Source organism: Neltuma alba, unplaced genomic scaffold, assembly GCF_004799145.2.
Source record: "Neltuma alba isolate B1F8T4 unplaced genomic scaffold, ASM479914v2 tig00012573_pilon, whole genome shotgun sequence".
Classification (NCBI taxonomy): Eukaryota; Viridiplantae; Streptophyta; class Magnoliopsida; order Fabales; family Fabaceae; genus Neltuma; species Neltuma alba.
This window is the reverse complement of record NW_021637025.1, coordinates 24323-42815: the sequence shown is the minus strand read 5'-3', so window position 1 is coordinate 42815 and position 18493 is coordinate 24323. Positions and strand designations below refer to the sequence as shown.

Below are 18493 nucleotides of genomic sequence, written 5' to 3'. Positions count from 1 at the left end.
TGTCATTAAACAAAATGGCCCTCCCCACCTTTGTTGTTCGAAATGATTATGATATATATAATCATATGGAGCTTTTTTTCATTGAGAAGTGTGTACTAAACACTCATCGTGTGGAATGTGGTGGGACAACCTAAACTTATAAACCACACTTTTTATGTAGGGCTCTAAATACTTGTAACATTGTCTTATGACAGCATAATGAGTAAAAGCAGTGAGGTGGATATGGCAAGATGGACAATGACAGTTTTGAAGGTTAGCTTTTGGCAAGAACGGATAGCCTATGTTGAGCAGATACATACATGTGTGTGTGTGTGTGTGAGAAATTGTGATAATGATAAATCTGGGACCAATAGTAACAGAGTCATTTGCTTATAATTAAGGCATGGCAGAACATGTTGGACACAGGACCCCATAATAATAAATCCATGACAGTTACAAAACCTCACCTTTACAGAATTTACAGCTCACAGATGGAACAACATAAACATTAAACACGTTTCGGAGTTATCATGGGAAGTTTCTTGAAATAGCAAATAGCGAATCTGCTATTCACCGAAGTTGAGTGGAAAGCAGAAGGCCAGGGCTTCCCATTATGGACAGTAAATGAGTAGGCCCCTCATACATTTGTCAGTTCACTATCTTGCTTTTCTCCGCTCTCATTTATTTATCTTATCACAATGGAACAACCAGCCAGGTTCTTCTTTGCAGACACCATCCGTCAGTCATGCTCCATTCCTTCCTTTGGATTTTTCCCTGCAAGTCCATGAAACATGTCTCATTTCACTCTCTGACGACACGTGACAATATACATACATATACATACGCAGATATATCTCTTATTCACTTGATTTTCAATGTATACATTAAACCACGTCAGCGGTTAGAAATCAAAAAAGAATACCCTAAGCTTGAAGGAATAATCCCCCTGCGAGCTCTTCTTTATCTTCATTCGATAAGCAGAATGACGTAGAGTTTTGGTTGTTTCGTCTAAGTTATATATCTACGAAGTTCCCTGATTTCAAGAGTTTCTTTTTTATCTTCTCCTGCCCAGAAAGAACGTGTCCTTTTAAGAAAACAGAACTCAAGGGTGGCCCAGGACCACTAAACGATGATCTGACATTTTGAAGTTCGACACGCATAGCCAAAGAATGCATCTCCTTATGGAATTTAGAAGGATCATATTTGCCAATTTTCATGTCCAGCACTCCCTACTTCTTTCTAGGTGTGCCCATCAGTCATCACAATAATGCAACAAATTTATGTCTAAAAGTATTGAATAAGAATTATCACAAAAAAAAAGAGTATTGAATAAGAAGTTTCTGAACCATAGCTAATAAATTATGCAGTATCCAACTTAATGTTTAATCTTCTTCGGAGTCGCCTTGACTAAAACCTCTCTTCGCTTCACATGTCATCCAGGAGAAGAAACAGAAACAGTCAACTATGAAGTGTTAGTCCCTCAAGCCACGCAACTTCTACATGTTTGAGTGACCTGCTTGGACATGAACCCGATGCCATGAAGTGTTTAATATCCCTCTCAAGTTCCAAATGTCTTCTACTTGTTGAGGTTGCACATTTGCAGCTGAATCTACCTGCAAAATGAGCCAAACAAAAGCAGACACTAACCCCATCAGATTGTTGATCAATATGAACTATGCAAATCAGGCCACTTGGGGGATAGTTTGCTTATTTAATAGAAAACATTGACTGGAAAACTAGAGTCATGACGAACATTCGTTAGCAAGAAAAAAACAAGCCATACCGCTTTTGCAATAATTTCAGTGCTATGAAGAATATCAACTGTGATCTCAAACAGTACCCACGCCCACTTATCACTGTTAGCATCATCTGCTACGTAAGGAATTCCACTTTTCTGAAACCTCGAGGCTTCCAGCCAAGTTCTGCCTCCATCAACAGAAACATCTACTGTCTCAATGCCTCTGCCACCCCCAGCTACTGCATATCCACTAATTTTTACCTACACGTGATATATGAGAATTAGAATTTAGTCGATTACCAATACACTCGACATGCAAGAGAGTCTTGCTTGCTTGACTTGGTGAACCACAGCACAAACTTAACAGCCCTGGGGAAGAGGATTCAAAATCTATATGAGCTTATTTTCTGAATCTTCTTCAGTTGAAAACCAAAACCATCATACCAAATTTATAGGAAAACGTGGTGAGAGATCTGAATGAGCATTTCGGGCGAAATAAGATCAATAGAACACATGAAAAGCTAAAACCAGAAGTTGCATAAGCTAACCTTCCCAGGCTTTATTGTGCTCACATCTTCCAGAGAACATATAACACACTGTCATAGTGAACTAGTGAGTATTAGTTACAAATTTTCAGCTTCAAAATCTAAGGAAATTCTTGTATCTACTTCATTAAGGCCCAATAAATCAAAACATGATAAATACTAGAGGTAATTGAAAGATAATAAATGACTGGTTTTTTCAGTTAACAAAAAAAAGTCAGGTGACGTTGAAAGAGAACAATTACCTGGACAGGAAAATCCATTTGGGGTCTCCTGGTTGCCCAGTTAATGTTTTCCCAGTTCACTGAGGGAGGGAACATTTTGTAGTCCTTTTGCATGAAGAAACCCTGCCATGTGACAATGTCAAGCCACAGAACATTATAATAAGGAAATTTTAGTAATACCAGAATCAGTTTACAGCATACATCAGACCTGACTTTCTTCTGCAATGATATTGATAGAATCAAGCCATTTAACAGAGCGGGCTCCAATAACACCAGGAACAACCACACGTAATGGATACCCATGATCCCTGTTGAGAGGCTAAAGCAAGGCAAAAAATAAAAAAATAAATAAATAAACCGAGGTAAGAAGAACAGGATGAAAAGATATCATAGCATGCTCCACTACCCCGGCCCAAAAAAGTAAAAACAGAAAAGAAAAATAAGCAAAACAAATTATGGGGAGAAAAGGACATTTTACACTTGTCAATTCACATTATGTTTGCTTCAAATGCCATGTAAAAATCAGGATAAAGAACGAACCACGGTAATAAGAAAAACGTCTTTGAAATTCTAGAAGAGCAAGCTTAGTAAAACAGATTTAGCTATGCTAACTTAAAGTTGGAACTGCATATAAGAAAAGGAAGGTACCCCACATATTATCTAGCATGTCTATTTCACAGTTCAATCACAAAGCAGTGATAACATGTTCTTTTTACATGTTTTGAACAAATAAATTTCAGTCATGGGTCAAACATATAGGCAATACAAAGCCTTACGCTGAGAAAATGAAACCAAAAGAAGAGACAGACTCATTTATAATTCTGTTTCCAAAAGGCACGCATCATGTTGCTCTAGAGCTTTTAATGACTTCAGACATGTTATCTGCAGTTCATCTTGAACACAAAAAACAGACTTCACGAAGATAATTTCACTTTGCCCAAAAAACAAATGAAGTTAATTTCACTTACTTCTCCATTCATCTCATAAGCGAGAAGAACATCTGCATCAGGATTTGTGGCCTGATCTAATGGAATTGATACCTTGTAAGGGCCTCCATTTTCCTCCTATGTTTTTTTATAAGATTTACGGAAAACAACTGATGACTCTCATCTATGAATGACCAAAAACAATCCAGGATCTTTGGAGTGAATTTACAAAACTTGTTATATTAAAAAGAAAAGGAAAAAAATTACAAACTAGGATTTCTTACCTTACACTTGTCGATGCTAACAAATTCTACATGTTTTCCACCAGGCTGAGTGATACTTGTCAATTTTGGTATTCCAACAAGTTCAAGCACATCAGCCAATTTAGCACCACTCCAAACAGCTGAGAAAAATATATACTCAAAGAATTCTTAAAGATGTAACAAATAAACTCAGACCCTAAACAACAAAGCGTATGGTTCGCAACACCACACGTGTTAAGAAAGACATACTTCAACCCAGATGTTAATAAACAGTTATGCATCTGTGTCCACCCACTAATGACAACATAAACCTTGTTTGAAATCATAAAAAGGTTCCAGTAAATCATTGATAATACTAACCATTTCCAATAGCAAAACACCCCAACCAACTCCCTTGACCACTTTGTTCTTGCTCATAGCAGTCCTTCTATTACCTGCACACTGTAAAACTCATTGAAAGAAGATGAATCCTTTGCAGAACGTAGACAGCGAGAAAATCAAGCCTAATATGGTCCCTTTCAACTTTATGGTTAAAGCCTAATATGGTCTTCCTTTGCAAGCTTAGCAAACAAATATCTGAAAAATGAAGTATGAATTCTCAACAGACCAACTTGTAGTGTGGCAGCGACATTATACTTTGGAAGAATCCTATGATCAAATAACAAGGTCAGTTGCTTATTTAGATAAACTTTTCAGGAGACACATACGGCAAATAAAACATAGGTATGACATGCGAAGGTCTGAACAAAGTGGCGCTATAGCACAGGCTGAAAATTCTTGAAGATTTAAGATTTCTCAACCATCACTAACCTGATATCCTTCATCCAAAGCTGTCTGGGCTTTTCTATTAAAGCAGAAATTGAGATGAAGTATCTGTTATGCCAAACGTGACATGAAATACGTCAAATTTCCTTTATTGAACAGCCTTGATGAGTAAAGCGGAAGAATTAAGCAAGGTCAACATGTGACCTTTCTATATTATCAATTATTGGTACAGGGCCATGATTTCTCTTGTAAAAGAAATCTGCAGGAGTTAAATATGAGGAAATCAACAAAGAACGCGGTGGCTCGGCATTGAATGGTTCCTGAAGAATAAAGCAGATTGAACTTGAGTCGCGATACAGATAATAGAAAACACGTGCATAGAAGCATTAAACCTTGTAACATTTATAGGACGATGAAGACGGTATCGTCAAGTAAGAAGTCGTCTGAAAACCTAGGAAGGCAAAGCATTAGCTGCAAACAGGAAATAAGCCATATCCTTGAAGTCGCACAATGCACAGTCAAACAAATGGGCCACATTCAGTTAAATACTCCAGAAATCAAAATAAAAAACTCGCTGAAGAAGGTCCATCAAGCCAAATACAAAATGGCTTGTTGCTGCTGCAAATTCAAGTCACTAGTTCTCCAAAAAACAATCCCTTTGTCTACATCTACAGTACATAGCCTATGCTCTATAAGTTCGATTCGATTTCCCCAAAGAAGTTATATATATATATATGTATATATATCGCATCCACTTCACAATTTATTAGGATCTACACATGTCCGAATTAGTATAGGTATGGAGAGAAAGACGCAAAAGAGGAAGAGTGATGACTTAAATAAATGATAGAAAGGAACTAAGGAAGACGATTGCCTTGGAGTTAATACGAAGGCATGGGTGTCGAGGAGGCTCTCCAGAATAATCTGAGGGTGCTCTTAGCCCCGGCATTCTCAGCTCCTTCAGAAAAGCTCAGAATACAAACTCTGCCATTGCAGACAAATGAAAGGTAGTTAAAGGTTGTGTCTATGGATAATTGGAGGCACCAGCTGACGTGGAGCGCTCTCATTGGCTGGCATTCCTCTGAAAAGTAAGGGTAGTTTTCTATATAATTAATACGAGTAGATGATTATTGATGCAAAAAGCAAAGGACAAAAAACAAATTCCCCCGGGGTAATTAATAGGCATTTCATCTAACTCCATGCAGGTACTTTTTTTTTTTTGACCAAACATGCAGGTACTTCAAGAAACGCCATATATTAGTTTCCTTTTTAAAAATATTAATTTGTAGTTTATTACTATTAATATATATTACTTCCAGTACTAATTATAAGATTTTATTTATAATTTATAATCAAGGTTTTATAATTAGAAGAGGAGGTAGTGTTATGTAACTATGGTTATATGGAAAGAAGCATGACTTATATGAGTTTTTTTTGGCCAAAAATATATTAATAAATTTGGAGTATGAAGTTTCTTTTTTTTTTTTTTAATTAACGAAATGAAGGCATGTTCAAGGAAGGAAGGAAGAACGAAAATTTAATTTCAGAAAGGGTTAAAATTTAACAATTTTCAGACATACCAATAAACCTCTACTATTGATAACATACCAGACTCTCTTTCCAGTTCTTTTTTATTTCTGTTTTTTTTTTCTTTTTTTAATTAAAGGTACAGATTCTAACCCCTTAAGTAGATCAAATCTACAACCTCCCACTCGCATAGAAAAGCTTTGATGTCACTAAATCACCAGAATATTGACTTATTTCTCCTTCTTTAGTTGGCTTTTATTTGTACACATTGCTCCCGGGGCATCCTACAAATTTCAAGCAGTAAATCGGGAACCACGGCAGCATTCAATTGTCTATATCCGAGAAAAGCAAGAAGACGAACCACGAAAAAGCTTATAGATTAAAGTTCTTGGCGATAAAAATCTCCATACTATCAGAATTTCCAACAACTCACCCTCTTTACACACACACACAGATATATACATATATATATATATATATTTATAACAACACCAATGTCCATACGAGCTAATGCTTCCCTTTGGCAAAATTCTACTTACAGGTTGAGTAATGTAGCGAGCACAGAGAATATACATATCTAGATTTACAGTACTAGTATAAAATAGGCATTTATAGCAGCTGTAGATCCACACTAAGGCCTATTGCATCCCGACACCTTGGACTTCGACCATTCGCCACCAAAGCAGCACCAAACTGTATCATAAAGTAGAATATCATACTTACAATATGAAATTACAGGTATACATAAATTACGCCAAATAAAATGTGTGTTCAGTGCAAGGATCATTTCTTGGTTATGGCATCAGCTCAAAAAAAGAAGACCGGGTTGTGGCTGATCATTTGATATTACCAGCACCTCCCCGAACCAAGCAAGAAGGAAAAGTAATACCACTTCTGTTGACTGTAAAAGCAGTCTTCCTTTTGACTATTATATATAATGTGATCCAGACATCCCACATCAGCAATTGTGTAGAACACAATAACTCACAAATTTTTGGTCCAAAAAAAAACTCGCATAAATTAGCTTGGTTTATAAATGGGGAATATTACCATTCGGATGAACTGCTTAAAAGTCAGAACAGTCAAAAAGCTATCATGTCTTGAGAAGCTAACCTTTTGAACTTTTGAGCTGTCATGCATTTTGAAGAGTACCAATGTGAGCAGCGTTAAACATTGTGTAGAGATTTGATCGGTAATCCCCGTTTCAGAAGAGATTTATAAGCTGGACTTCTTGACCATTCATCAATTTCTCGGGCACGTAGTGCCGGCAGAGGATGTGAAAGTTGCCTTGTTTGAGCATTCCTGATTAATGAGAGGGGAAGAGCGTTCACACACAAAAGATTCCAAATGGAAAGGTTAGCAGCCCGAGCACTATGAAAGTTGTGACAAACCTTAGATACCATCCAACCGGGCTGGAAGAAGCTTTATCGTAAGAGCGTGCTTGCTCCAAGAACGCATCCACATTTAGTTGATCAGCCATAGAGGGGCATCCTCCAGCTAATTTCATCAGAACAGAGACGACAATCTCTTGTAGGGTTGGGAAACAGAAACTTTATCAATATAGAAAACAGCAATTATCTAACTGCATTGATTTTGAGTCTCAACATTTATATACCTTAGGGTCTTGAGCAACAAGAAGAGCTGCACGATCACAGGTCAACTCAGCTGCTCGAAGCCAGCGGAATAACTGCTCTTCTAAAGTCCGAGCTATAAAGCCACCAATGCCTACAATAAATTACACCAGTTGTGAAAGAGAAATATTGCAGCCGAAGCGAGTATATCTATCAACCAAAAACAGCTTGCTCTCGCCAGTCAAAATGAGAGCCATCAAAGCTAGCTAGATATTAATTTATTAGCGAAGAACTAGAATGGATGTAAACATGGTATCATAAATTACAGATAATGCTGCTGGCTTATCATAATCCAGCAATTGTAATATTAACATGGATTTGATCCCCACATTAGTCAATAGAAAGCCAGATAGACAATGTCTCTCCAACCATGATCGTCTGACATAATTAACTACTCAACTATAATTTATCTAGGGTGGAGAAACTCTCAAGTGTTAGTTCGACAATCCAGAACCACTTCTGCATTTCACTCACACAGGAATTGGCGCATACCACGTACCAAAAGATACAGAAGACAAATCATAATATATATGTGGACAGACACGGAAAAAGAAAATGAATTGGGGAGAAAAAAAAAAAAGAAGCTCTATCACCTACCAGGTACTGTATAGGCTCCAAGGGTTAGAATGTTCGCATATGTTAGCCACACACCATGATCACATTTTAGATGGCCCAGCTCATGAGCCAGAACAGCCTGTTAAAGTAAACTGATAGAACATCAACAGTGATAAATTCTTAAAAGAAAAGATTAGACATCAATATTATTGACCAGTTTAAATTAAGTTGATAGGGTAAATTGGAAAGAAATAATACATATCATGAATAGTAGCTAATATGTGCATATAACAGCCATGCGCCTCAAAGTCAATCACCCAAATGCTATCATTTGTGGAAATGCAGGCTGGCTCAGAAATTAATTATGAAAAATAATAGAGAAATAACTAAGAACCTGCAACTCTTCTCTTGTCAGGAGCTCCACAAGGCTAGTATGGACAACAACAAATGGCCGTTTACCGCTTATAGCTAATGTATATGCGTTAGGCACAGGACTTTGCCTGACGTACAGATCAGGGGCATCAACATTTAATATTTCTGCTGCTTCCACCATTAACTGGTGAAGACCAGGAAGCTGATGCAACAAGGAAAAAAAAGGAGGCCAATTACTCAGCTGAAGTTGATAATGGATGACAGTAACTCGTGATCACAATGGAACTGCTTGTCAATCCAAGTTACCAAGGATATAACACAACATACTTGGTTGATTTTCATACTGGGACAACAACTGAAGTGAGTATGGTTGGCAGTAAATTTCACGATGAAACCCAACTTAAAAGAAGCGGCAGATTTCATGTGCAGATATTCCTCGTAAATATTTAATCAGAAGAAGCATTCCTAAGTTTCAACTCAGATAGCCATGTCTAAAGTCTAGACACCGTTATTTAAAGAACAATTATGCATAAGAGCATGCACGCAGACATTCATTTATAGATGCAGACAAGCAATGGCATATAGATTGATCTGTTATTCATGGTGAAGGAAAAGGGAAAGAAAGAAGAAGCAGAGTTCACACACACAAAAATTCTTCTGGAGTTTCCCAAGATGCATGGGTTTTTTAACAAGCATATGCATGAAGAGATGTGGATTTCTATATGTATAGCTGCACATCAGCACTGCGAATGCTTGTCTATTGCATTTATCAGAAGAGGATTATAACAACAATTAGAATTTTAATCAGAGGTATGGACAAGCGGCATGGGCATATTTATGAATCAAATTACTAATCAGCATAAAATATTCCTAGGTAGTTCTTAATGAAAATTTTACTGACAGATGACACGGACATGGATACCTGATTTTCGGAAACAAGAACAGATGTCCCTATATTCTCAAGGAGCATGATCTGCTCTGCTACTGATCCTGCAATTCATATTGGAGGAACTATATCATGAGCATTCTAATCCAAGACAAGTGGAACAATAGCTTTGCATCTGAAATGTATAAGCAACATAAATTCATAACTGCACGCCACCAGCGTCATTTTGAATCTTAGATATCCGGTTGGACACCATTAAATATGTCAAATGATATAAAAGCCGCTATTTATAGTTTAAAACTTTCCACCCAAAGTCATGAACAAATAAAGAGTCCTTGCGTGCCGCCAATAGCCAATAATTCAGCTAAGCCTATATAATCCATTAATAATGTTTCTGGATGACGTAGAAGCCTTAACTATAAGAGGATTGGAAATGTAGAGCTAGTTATTTATACCAAGAAGAATAAATTTCCGTCTAGATGTTATTTTCTATTTCACGCTCTACGAAGGAAACCAAGGAAACTTAAAAGGAAGCACCTGAAATATTTTCAATAAAATATAACATAAAATGTCAAAAAGCGTTCGAATTTCTGTTGCTACGCAGTAGCAGGAGAGCATCTTGTAATTTTCAAACGCATCTTGACAGCACTCAGCGGAGTTAAAGATGGAGCTTTCCAAGTACTCTACGCAGCAATAGAATACAATCTAGAAAAAAAAATCGAACTAATGACGATGCGGCGTCTTTGTATTACCGAGAAGAGCCTTTCCTAGTTCGTTTAATCCTGGAATTGCTCTCAGTATCACCGTGTTCTGGAGAATTTAAAACGAAAACCAAAACACAAAGCATCAGTTGTTCGAACGAACAATTTCGGAAGAAAAGAAACAACAACGGTGAATTTTAAATAACATTTCGCACTTGAAAATTCAACTTTTGGAAAACTAATCATCATTAGGTGCAGTCCCCATAAACATGGAACACGGAGAAAATTGAAAATCATCCACACCTGTTGATCAAGAGGGTGACGGAAATCGTCAGCATCTAGCTTTCGGAAGGCAACAGGAGCTGCTCTGCAAACGGTAATTCCGAATTTCCGGCTCCTCTGAGTCGCCCCGAATCCAAGGGTGGAATAAGAATTGAACCTACGTCGATCCGATGCTACGAAGCTGACAGTGAGAGAACTGGGCTTATGAAAGAGGCAGAGAGTGGGAAAAGGGATGGACGCCATTGAAGAAGAAGCAAAGCCGCAGGAGCGCAGATTAGCGTGAGAATGGTGTTTTGTGCTTTGCAGGATAAATAGAACACGAGATATTTGGCTCGTTAGCTTGGTCGCTGCGAACGCAACGAGCTTTGTGGCCACAACCCGTACCTGTGGTACCGGTCTCCCGCCACTTCTTTTTCCTGTTGACTTTGGTTTGGAATTGTGCCTGCCTGGGCCTGGGTGTATGGGTTGCTTGCTTCGCGCGGAACCGGAATGCGTAGGGTAAGTAGTATTTACTTCTCTAAAATTCACATTTGTTTTTCATTTATAATTGCATAGATTTTTTTGTTCTCAGCTTTGAAATGAAACACTGAAATTTGAAACACTCCTCCTTTTTATAATACAAGTCTTGTTCCCTTAATTTGAATCAGTCCAAAGTATAAATCCACTTTAACAACATTTAAAATATTTAATATTTTTTTCTATTTCAACCTCATGTACAATTAAATTTTATAAGTAGTTTATTCATTATAATTAATATAGTATTGATTTTGATAAGGATGTAATTAAAAAAATTTTACAATTTTTTCCATATTTAATAATATAACTTCTATTTAACTAACTACCCTTTTTCCCTCTGCAATTGCCAGCTCTCTTTTCAGTTTTTACTTTTAATGACTTCCTGGCACCCTTTATTTTCCTTGATTTTACAATGCCATTACCACCTTTATTTCCACCTCGAGAAAATCTCCCGTTGCCCCTTAATCAATAAGGACCACCAGTTGTTGAGCCTAAGTTCAACCTCATTTCACACAAAGAGGACTAGATCATCAAGAACTATGTTAATCAGTATTACTTCCACCAGTCTAAATTATAAGACTTTTTTTTGTAATCTATAAATAAGGTCTTATAATTAAGACCAGTTACTAATAAGGTCTTATAATTAGGACCAGTGATAATATTAAATTTCCATCTTTTTTAACCAAGGGAAAAAAAAGAAAGAATAACCGATCGTTATGAGCTTCCGACGAGCATAGGATAGTCCAGAAGTCAATAAAAGCTCATTTTGTTTCTTCTCTTTACTGGTTGTACATACACACCGATGAGAACAGATACGACACTTGATATTTAGCCAGAGAAAGGTATAAAGGTTGTACATAAAAGCTTTATCAGGATAACTGCCCCGCAAAAGCTACAAAGCATCTTCAGAGTCACTATAATATATTGAGAAGGGGTTTCTCAACACTCTATCGGAGCTCCCCCGAGATGATCCGATATACAGACTAATTTCCAAGCTTACCCTTCATGGAAAATCTGCCGAAAGCACACATCCAGCGTACCAAAGCCCATGTTCTATAACTTATGCGGCCTAGGCTGCTGGGCCGGCTTGTTCACATCGGTCTAACAGATCCAGGGTCTGCAAAATTAAACCCCGCATACCACGCATCAAAATAAGATGAGAAAGAGAGAAACCGATAATGAGATAATAATTGTGCAAAATAGTTTTTTCATGATGAGAGGAAGGAAAATCCATACCTCTGGAACTGACAGCTCAAGACGAAACTTAGGACCATCGTAATGATGTAAAACAGGCCTGAATGAATCTTCTTCCAGTGCCTCGCAGAGTTTCCTCACACGGATCCTTACCTATACGTAAACACAAGGAACAAATTCAACTGCCTATTAAACATCGAATTAATTAAGTACAGGAGCTCTTCTATTCCAACGGCCTAAATTCTACCTGAGCAGGAAATCTCGATTCGCCTTTGCATTTTTTATCCTCCCATGCAGTAGGATCAATGTTAGAGCCTCCAAAACTTGCCGCCTGCAAAAGTCTTTCCGAAGTAAGTGCATAAACTAAACACCTATTTTTCTGTCATTAACTCCCCCCCGCCCCCTTTTCTCCCATTTCATATATATTCGAGGCACTAAATAGAGAGTAAAAGTATAGTAATTTCTGCAAAGCCTGATGCACAATTTAATAATACAAGCCACATCAAAAATTTAATATAACCCCAATTAAGCATAACCCACCTCAAAAATACCGTGCAGCTGATGAGTGGTATAGTTATACAAAAAGAGAGGCAGCCCTGGTGTAATTGCTCGAACAGAATCCCGATACCTCGAAGGCAAACCTATTAACTAATCATGTCAGTCCTCAAGAAATACTTGTTTGCAATCTTCAAAATAGAATATAGACTATATTTAATCAGCACAAAATATGATACGCTATAAATTCTAGATTGAGTTCTTCAATGATTGTGTTAAATAATTACAATATTAAAAGACAAGCAACTTCACCAACCAAGTTCTCAGCCATTTACTCTCTAGTGCATTTCACGTTACTTCCTCCCTACTCTCTAGAAAAAACATTGCCCCTCGTTACAGAGATTAGAACCGGACAAATCTGGCAAATTAACCATGCCTTATACTATTAGACCATAACCAATGGCAAGTAGTGAGTACATGCATTATGTAACCAAAAATAACAAAGGTAAAGAGAAAAAAGACTCTCATAAACAAGAGGCCATGCCAATCTACAAACTACACCCCCCCTATCACTATAAATGGTTGGTAGCGATTGAGTAAAGCACACTTACCAAATAGCTGATGCTTCAAATCTTCCTCCATTGTGTCGTTGTTACACACAAAGATGTATCCACCAAGAACCTCATTTCGAGGCAGTGTTTCTGATGCAGGCAACGTCTTATACCTTTTGTCATTTGCATTTGAGTTGACACTATCATTGCTGTTATTATTGCTACAGTTGTGAGATTCTTTGTTCTGAACATTGCCACTATACTTGTCACTGTTCATATTTCCCACCAAGCTTGAATTGTTCTTCTGATACACTACATTCATATTGTATATTACACCATTTCGGAAAGAGTTTTTGTTCACATGTTCGGTAATTGTAGAATCTGCATTTAACATGCTGACATTAAGAGTGTCGAATTTGTTATCTTCCTGATACCCAAATTTGTCCCTTGACCTTGTTTCAATTGGACCCTTTGAAAGATCAAGGTTATTCAGACGCTCTCCTTTTAACCTTGTCTGCTCAGCCAATTTAGAAGCAGCCAAAAGCCATTTGTGATCCTCCGATGTTCTTGACTGTCCACGAAGCTGATTTCCCAATTGCCAAAAGCTGTGCATGTCATCCATCTTTTGAAACCCTAATTGAATTCAAAAGCAGTTCAGGACTTGTTGAATAAGATCAATAAAAACACAGCAAGAGACACCACAAGGAAAACTAAAGTATTATGGAAAATGGAGAACAATGGCATCTTCCCCCCCCCCCACCCCCAAAAGTAGGGGGAGGGTTAGGGATGTTTGAAGTCCACCAAAATATTATAGCATAATAAATCACCAAGTGGCATCGAATATTATGGCACAGACTAGATGCATTGCCACACTCACAATTCCTCAAGAAAGAATGAATTCACTAATGTTCACACGCACGGCACAGTTGCAACAATTCCAATTTCAAAAGTAAATTACTTTAATGCTGAGGGCAAGCAACTACAATCCAATTCATGTATTTAAACTAAAGAAAATTTCGAAGTAACTGAAAAGATGATAACATTAAGAACTAATATAGGATCAACAAACTTTAATTGCTGATTGGAAATCTTATAGTATCCTACTAGCCGAAACGAGCAGAAGAGAAGGTCTCATGCATTTTATTACTATCAATTTTCAAGAAGCTGCGGTCACCAGGTTTTTACATACACAGCAGACTTGAGGTAAAAATCATTCCCCGTGATTACATGGCTTTCGTTTCGCATCTAACGTCATTGAAACAATGCAACTCTTGGACATAGTAAACCTGCCATGATCGACCGGCCTGGTTCCATTTGCAACTTTGGTATCCATCGGGAAGATTGAAAAGTGAAGTTCAATAATCCGCACAAAATGTAAAGCAACAACATAGGAAAAAATTTTCCATTTTAGGAAGCTCAGATTTTATTCCATTTCGCCAGCAACCATAGAACACTAAAACTAAGAAAAAAGAATGGAGCAAAACAGAAGATATCAGCATCCAACTCTAAAATGAGCATCTTTCCTGCCATGCTAGACCTCAATCAAACCAATTATGTAAAGAATCCTGATTCTTGAACTCCGTCAACATGTACAGGAAGTACGAAGTCGCCCTATAGAACAAAATCTACGATATGGAAATTAGCTCACTCAACTCAGAAAATACACACAACAAAAAATCCAATTATAGAGCTGAACACGAAAATTAGGCTACTGACTTGGGAAATTCGAAGAGCAAGATTTAGGGATCTCAGTACTCATCAGAGAATATGAAAAGCGTTAGAGATTAGCTAATGCCTACCAGGCTATGAACCCCGAAGGCCACGAGGAAGACAGCGAGCTTCAGTTTGAAGTAGCTGGAACTTTATCGTTCTGATCTTTCGTATATTCCACAAATGCCCATGAAATCTTGATTGAACCTCGTCATTTGCCCAAAAAAAGAAAAGCTATGTGCTGAGAATATGTGCTGAAATCGTTATTTTTGCCCTAACCCTCTCCCTACCAAATGACCTTTGGATTTTTTTTATTTTTTCTGGGTTGACCGTGTGCGGAGAATATGTGCTGAAATCGTTATTTTCATGTGTAAACGCATGGTCAAAAGAACTTTGATCCCAAAAAAAAATCACTCGTGCCTTTTACAAAAGTGTAATTTCAATTCTCTTTTTTACCTTAGAGTCAATTCAATCAAACAAACGGAGAGTAGTTATTCGGTTGGTCTAAAAGATAAATTATATTAAGTCAATGTACATATGTATATATTTAGCATGTCTTGGTTAGTTGGAGAGGTGGCAAGTAAAAAATCAGTTACTGATTTTTCTTGTTATTGACTAAGGTTGCAAACTACTCCTTTTTTGGGCAAAAAGGGGATTAGATACAGCAATATAGTCCAAGGTATGGAATGAATGACAAACATCATAGAGGAAACACAACCATAACAAGAATAGAATAATACTCCAGACGCATATTTGTTGTAACTGATGAAGACTGTTTTTTTTTATTTGTCCCTCCTTTGATTTCGCTGATCTGATCTTATCTTCAAGAGGTTCAAGAGGTATATATACTGGGTCTGTTCGTTACAAAAGTTGTAAACTCTTGTGTTGCATCCAGGAGGCAGACAAACAAAGAAAAGGCAATTCAATGGCAGCTGCAAAAGCTCATTATTTTCATAACTCTACATGGTCCTCCACAATATCATGCTACGAAGTAGCAGCAAGCAATCCCAATAGAATATGGAAAAGTGGGCCCATCCTCGAAGACGAGGGCCAATTCTTGTGTGTGCAAATCGCCTACGCTGTATTTACTTCTAATATTTTGTACTACATCATCAAACCTTTTCACCAGCCTCGCATTATCGCAGAGATTCTCGTAAGTACATGAACATTTGTATCACAATAACGTCGCACACATGAACATTTGTGTCAGAATAACGTAAGAGTTTTCTCATTCATTATTATTCATTTCTTTCGCACAGGCTGGTCTCACTTTAAGTCCTCTATTTTTGGGACGCACCGTAATAGGGAAGACGCTTTTGGCTCCAAGATTACTCCTCAATATTGAAACCTACGCTAATATTGGCCTCATGTGCTATGTTCTTCTCAGCGGTTTAGAAATGAACTTAGATACGATTCTACGAATCCGAAGGAAGGCCGTAAGCATCGCCGTTGCTGGGATTATCGTACCAGTGGCGATTGGGGTTGGCCTCTTTGCTATGTTACGTCATTTTTATGAAAATTCTGCAGCAGAAACCCATTTCCGTGAGGATAAAAAATATATCGTTGAGGCGTATTTATTCTGGAGTTTGGCTCTAATCATCACAGGCTTCCCAATCCTTGCCCGAGTCCTTACTGATCTCAAGTTGCTGAATACGAAGCTCGGCAGAATCACTTTAACTGCAGCTATGATAAGCGACGCCTATGGTTGGTTTTTGTTCGTGATATTGATTCCATTTGCCGGTAATGATACAAGACCAGTACTGTCGGTGCTAACTACCTTATTGTTCATCCTCATATGCTTATTTGCCGTACGCCCAATCATTACCCGATACATTCATTACAAAACCGACACAGATTCGTGGGAGAATTCTCAGCTGGTCACTACAGTGTTGTTGGGTGCTATCGTTTGTTCTTATATTACAGATGCGCTTGGCACGCACGCCATTGTTGGAGCTTTTGTGTATGGGCTTATTTTACCTAATGGGAAATTTGCTGATCTGGTGATGGGGAAGGTAGATGATTGTGCTTCCGGGCTTATATCATCACTTTTCTTCTTTCGTTCTGGCTTAACAGTTAACTTGGTCACGGTTGCACAACAAAAATATTGGCCATTGATGGCCCTCGTTATCGTCCTTCTATTCATCCCCAAAGTCTTGAGCACTTTGATAACTACCTTCTTCTTCAATATACCTGCTCGTGATGGCTTGGGCATTGGACTACTTCTCAACACCAAAGGCGTCCTGGCACTGATCATTCTAGACATAGCCTGGGATAGAAAGGTATACATACTATTTATTGAAACTGTTTGATATATATTATTCACGCTGTGCATAGCAACTTTAACTAATCAGCTCTCTCGATATCTTGCAGATTTTATCTGTGCTATATTTCACGATTATGGTTTCTGCGGTTTTTCTGATGACTATCGTGGCGCCTATTTTCATCAGCGCCATGTACCACCCAAGAAGGCGCTTTGAGATGTACAAGCTAAGGACTGTCCAAAAGCTAAGGCTTGAGACAGAACTTCGAATCCTTGCTTGTGTCCACAACGTTCGCCAAGCTGCAAGCATGGTTAGCGTCTTAAAAAACTGCAATGCCACCAGAATTTCTCCTATGCATGTGTTTGGAGTTCGTCTGGTTGAATTTAGGGGCCGAGCTGCCGCCACCCTTTTTGCCGCCCATATAGAACAACCTAGCACCCTCACCGGATCACCAAGCATGGCCGGATCATCACAAAATGAGTCAGAGAACATCACGAACGCCTTCAACGTTCTAACAGAGTGGAACCACGCCGTTAGAGTCGAAACCACCGATGCCATGTCGGTATATGAAACCATTCATGATGATGTATACTGCTTGGCACAGCAAAAACTAACGTCCATAGTGCTCCTCCCTTTTCACAAGCAAGCAGATGTAGAAGGTGGTCTGGAGACAACAAACGCTATATACAAAGACATAAACCTGAACGTTCTGCAAAATCCTCCTTGTTCGGTGGCAGTCTTCGTTGATCGTGGTATTGGGACATCATCGTCCAGAAACAACACAAGCATCCTAACGCTCTTCGTCGGCGGTCCTGACGATCGTGAAGCCTTGGCTGTTACATGGAGAATGGCCGGGCAGCCAGGGACGGAAGTCTCCGTGGTGCGGATTGTTCTGTATGGTGAAGCTGCAGACGTATCAGTCGACAGTGAATCTCAGTGGATATCTTCTGCAATAATGGACGAAGAGAGGCACAAGTTGTTAGATGACGAGTATTTAGATTCATTCAGGCTCAAGGTGGTTCATAATAATGACTACGTTACATACTCAGAGGAGGACGTGGGCAGTGCTGATGAACTGACTTCACTTATGCAGGAGTTTGCCAAAGATGACTATGATCTGATCATCGTTGGGCAAGGGAATAATAGGAACTCAGCCTTATTTTCAAATCTCTTACAATGGTGTGACAACCAAGAACTGGGAGTATTAGGGGACATAGTGGCCTCAGATAATTTTGGTTCCCAATCTTCATTGCTTGTTGTGCAGCAATATGATTCGATCATGGAGAACGGGGCTCAAACTCGACAACCCGCACATTCGCCTGCAAATAGTGATAGCTCTCAGGCACCTCTTGTGTAACACATTTTAACATGAATC

The 18493-nt window shown here is 38.3% G+C and overlaps 3 protein-coding genes and 1 pseudogene across 6 annotated transcripts; 1 reads left to right on the top strand and 3 right to left on the bottom strand.

Moving 5' to 3' along the window:
- Positions 1 to 1138: 1138 nt before the first annotated feature.
- LOC114728783 (sulfite oxidase-like) lies at positions 1139 to 5454 on the bottom strand (annotated as a pseudogene).
- Positions 5455 to 6447: 993 nt separating this feature from the next.
- On the bottom strand, positions 6448 to 10720 carry LOC114728785 (protease HtpX homolog). Of its 2 annotated transcripts, XM_028915732.1 has the most exons (9): positions 10413 to 10713; positions 10161 to 10218; positions 9445 to 9512; positions 8545 to 8724; positions 8193 to 8289; positions 7580 to 7689; positions 7356 to 7489; positions 7078 to 7266; positions 6448 to 6657 (listed from the first exon to the last, which is right to left on the bottom strand). In XM_028915732.1, the coding sequence occupies exons 1-8, from the start codon at positions 10632 to 10634 to the stop codon at positions 7131 to 7133; spliced, it is 1005 nt and encodes a 334-aa protein (XP_028771565.1). In that variant the 5' UTR covers positions 10635 to 10713; the 3' UTR covers positions 6448 to 6657; positions 7078 to 7130. The 2 variants fall into 2 exon arrangements, with proteins under 2 accessions (XP_028771565.1, XP_028771566.1); XM_028915733.1 differs by lacking the exon at positions 6448 to 6657 and having other exon boundaries at positions 7125 to 7266; positions 7356 to 7491; positions 10413 to 10720.
- Positions 10721 to 11892: 1172 nt separating this feature from the next.
- Positions 11893 to 15044, bottom strand: LOC114728787 (B2 protein). Of its 3 annotated transcripts, none has more exons than XM_028915735.1 (6): positions 14947 to 15044; positions 13208 to 13780; positions 12642 to 12742; positions 12349 to 12432; positions 12144 to 12254; positions 11893 to 12024 (listed from the first exon to the last, which is right to left on the bottom strand). In XM_028915735.1, the coding sequence occupies exons 2-6, from the start codon at positions 13767 to 13769 to the stop codon at positions 11977 to 11979; spliced, it is 906 nt and encodes a 301-aa protein (XP_028771568.1). In that variant the 5' UTR covers positions 13770 to 13780; positions 14947 to 15044; the 3' UTR covers positions 11893 to 11976. The 3 variants fall into 3 exon arrangements, with proteins under 3 accessions (XP_028771568.1, XP_028771567.1, XP_028771569.1); XM_028915734.1 differs by having other exon boundaries at positions 14864 to 14948; XM_028915736.1 differs by lacking the exon at positions 14947 to 15044 and adding an exon at positions 14025 to 14045.
- Positions 15045 to 15782: 738 nt separating this feature from the next.
- LOC114728790 (cation/H(+) antiporter 15-like) lies at positions 15783 to 18475 on the top strand. Its single transcript, XM_028915740.1, has 3 exons — positions 15783 to 16010; positions 16117 to 17136; positions 17228 to 18475. The coding sequence occupies exons 1-3, from the start codon at positions 15783 to 15785 to the stop codon at positions 18473 to 18475; spliced, it is 2496 nt and encodes an 831-aa protein (XP_028771573.1).
- Positions 18476 to 18493: the final 18 nt, after the last annotated feature.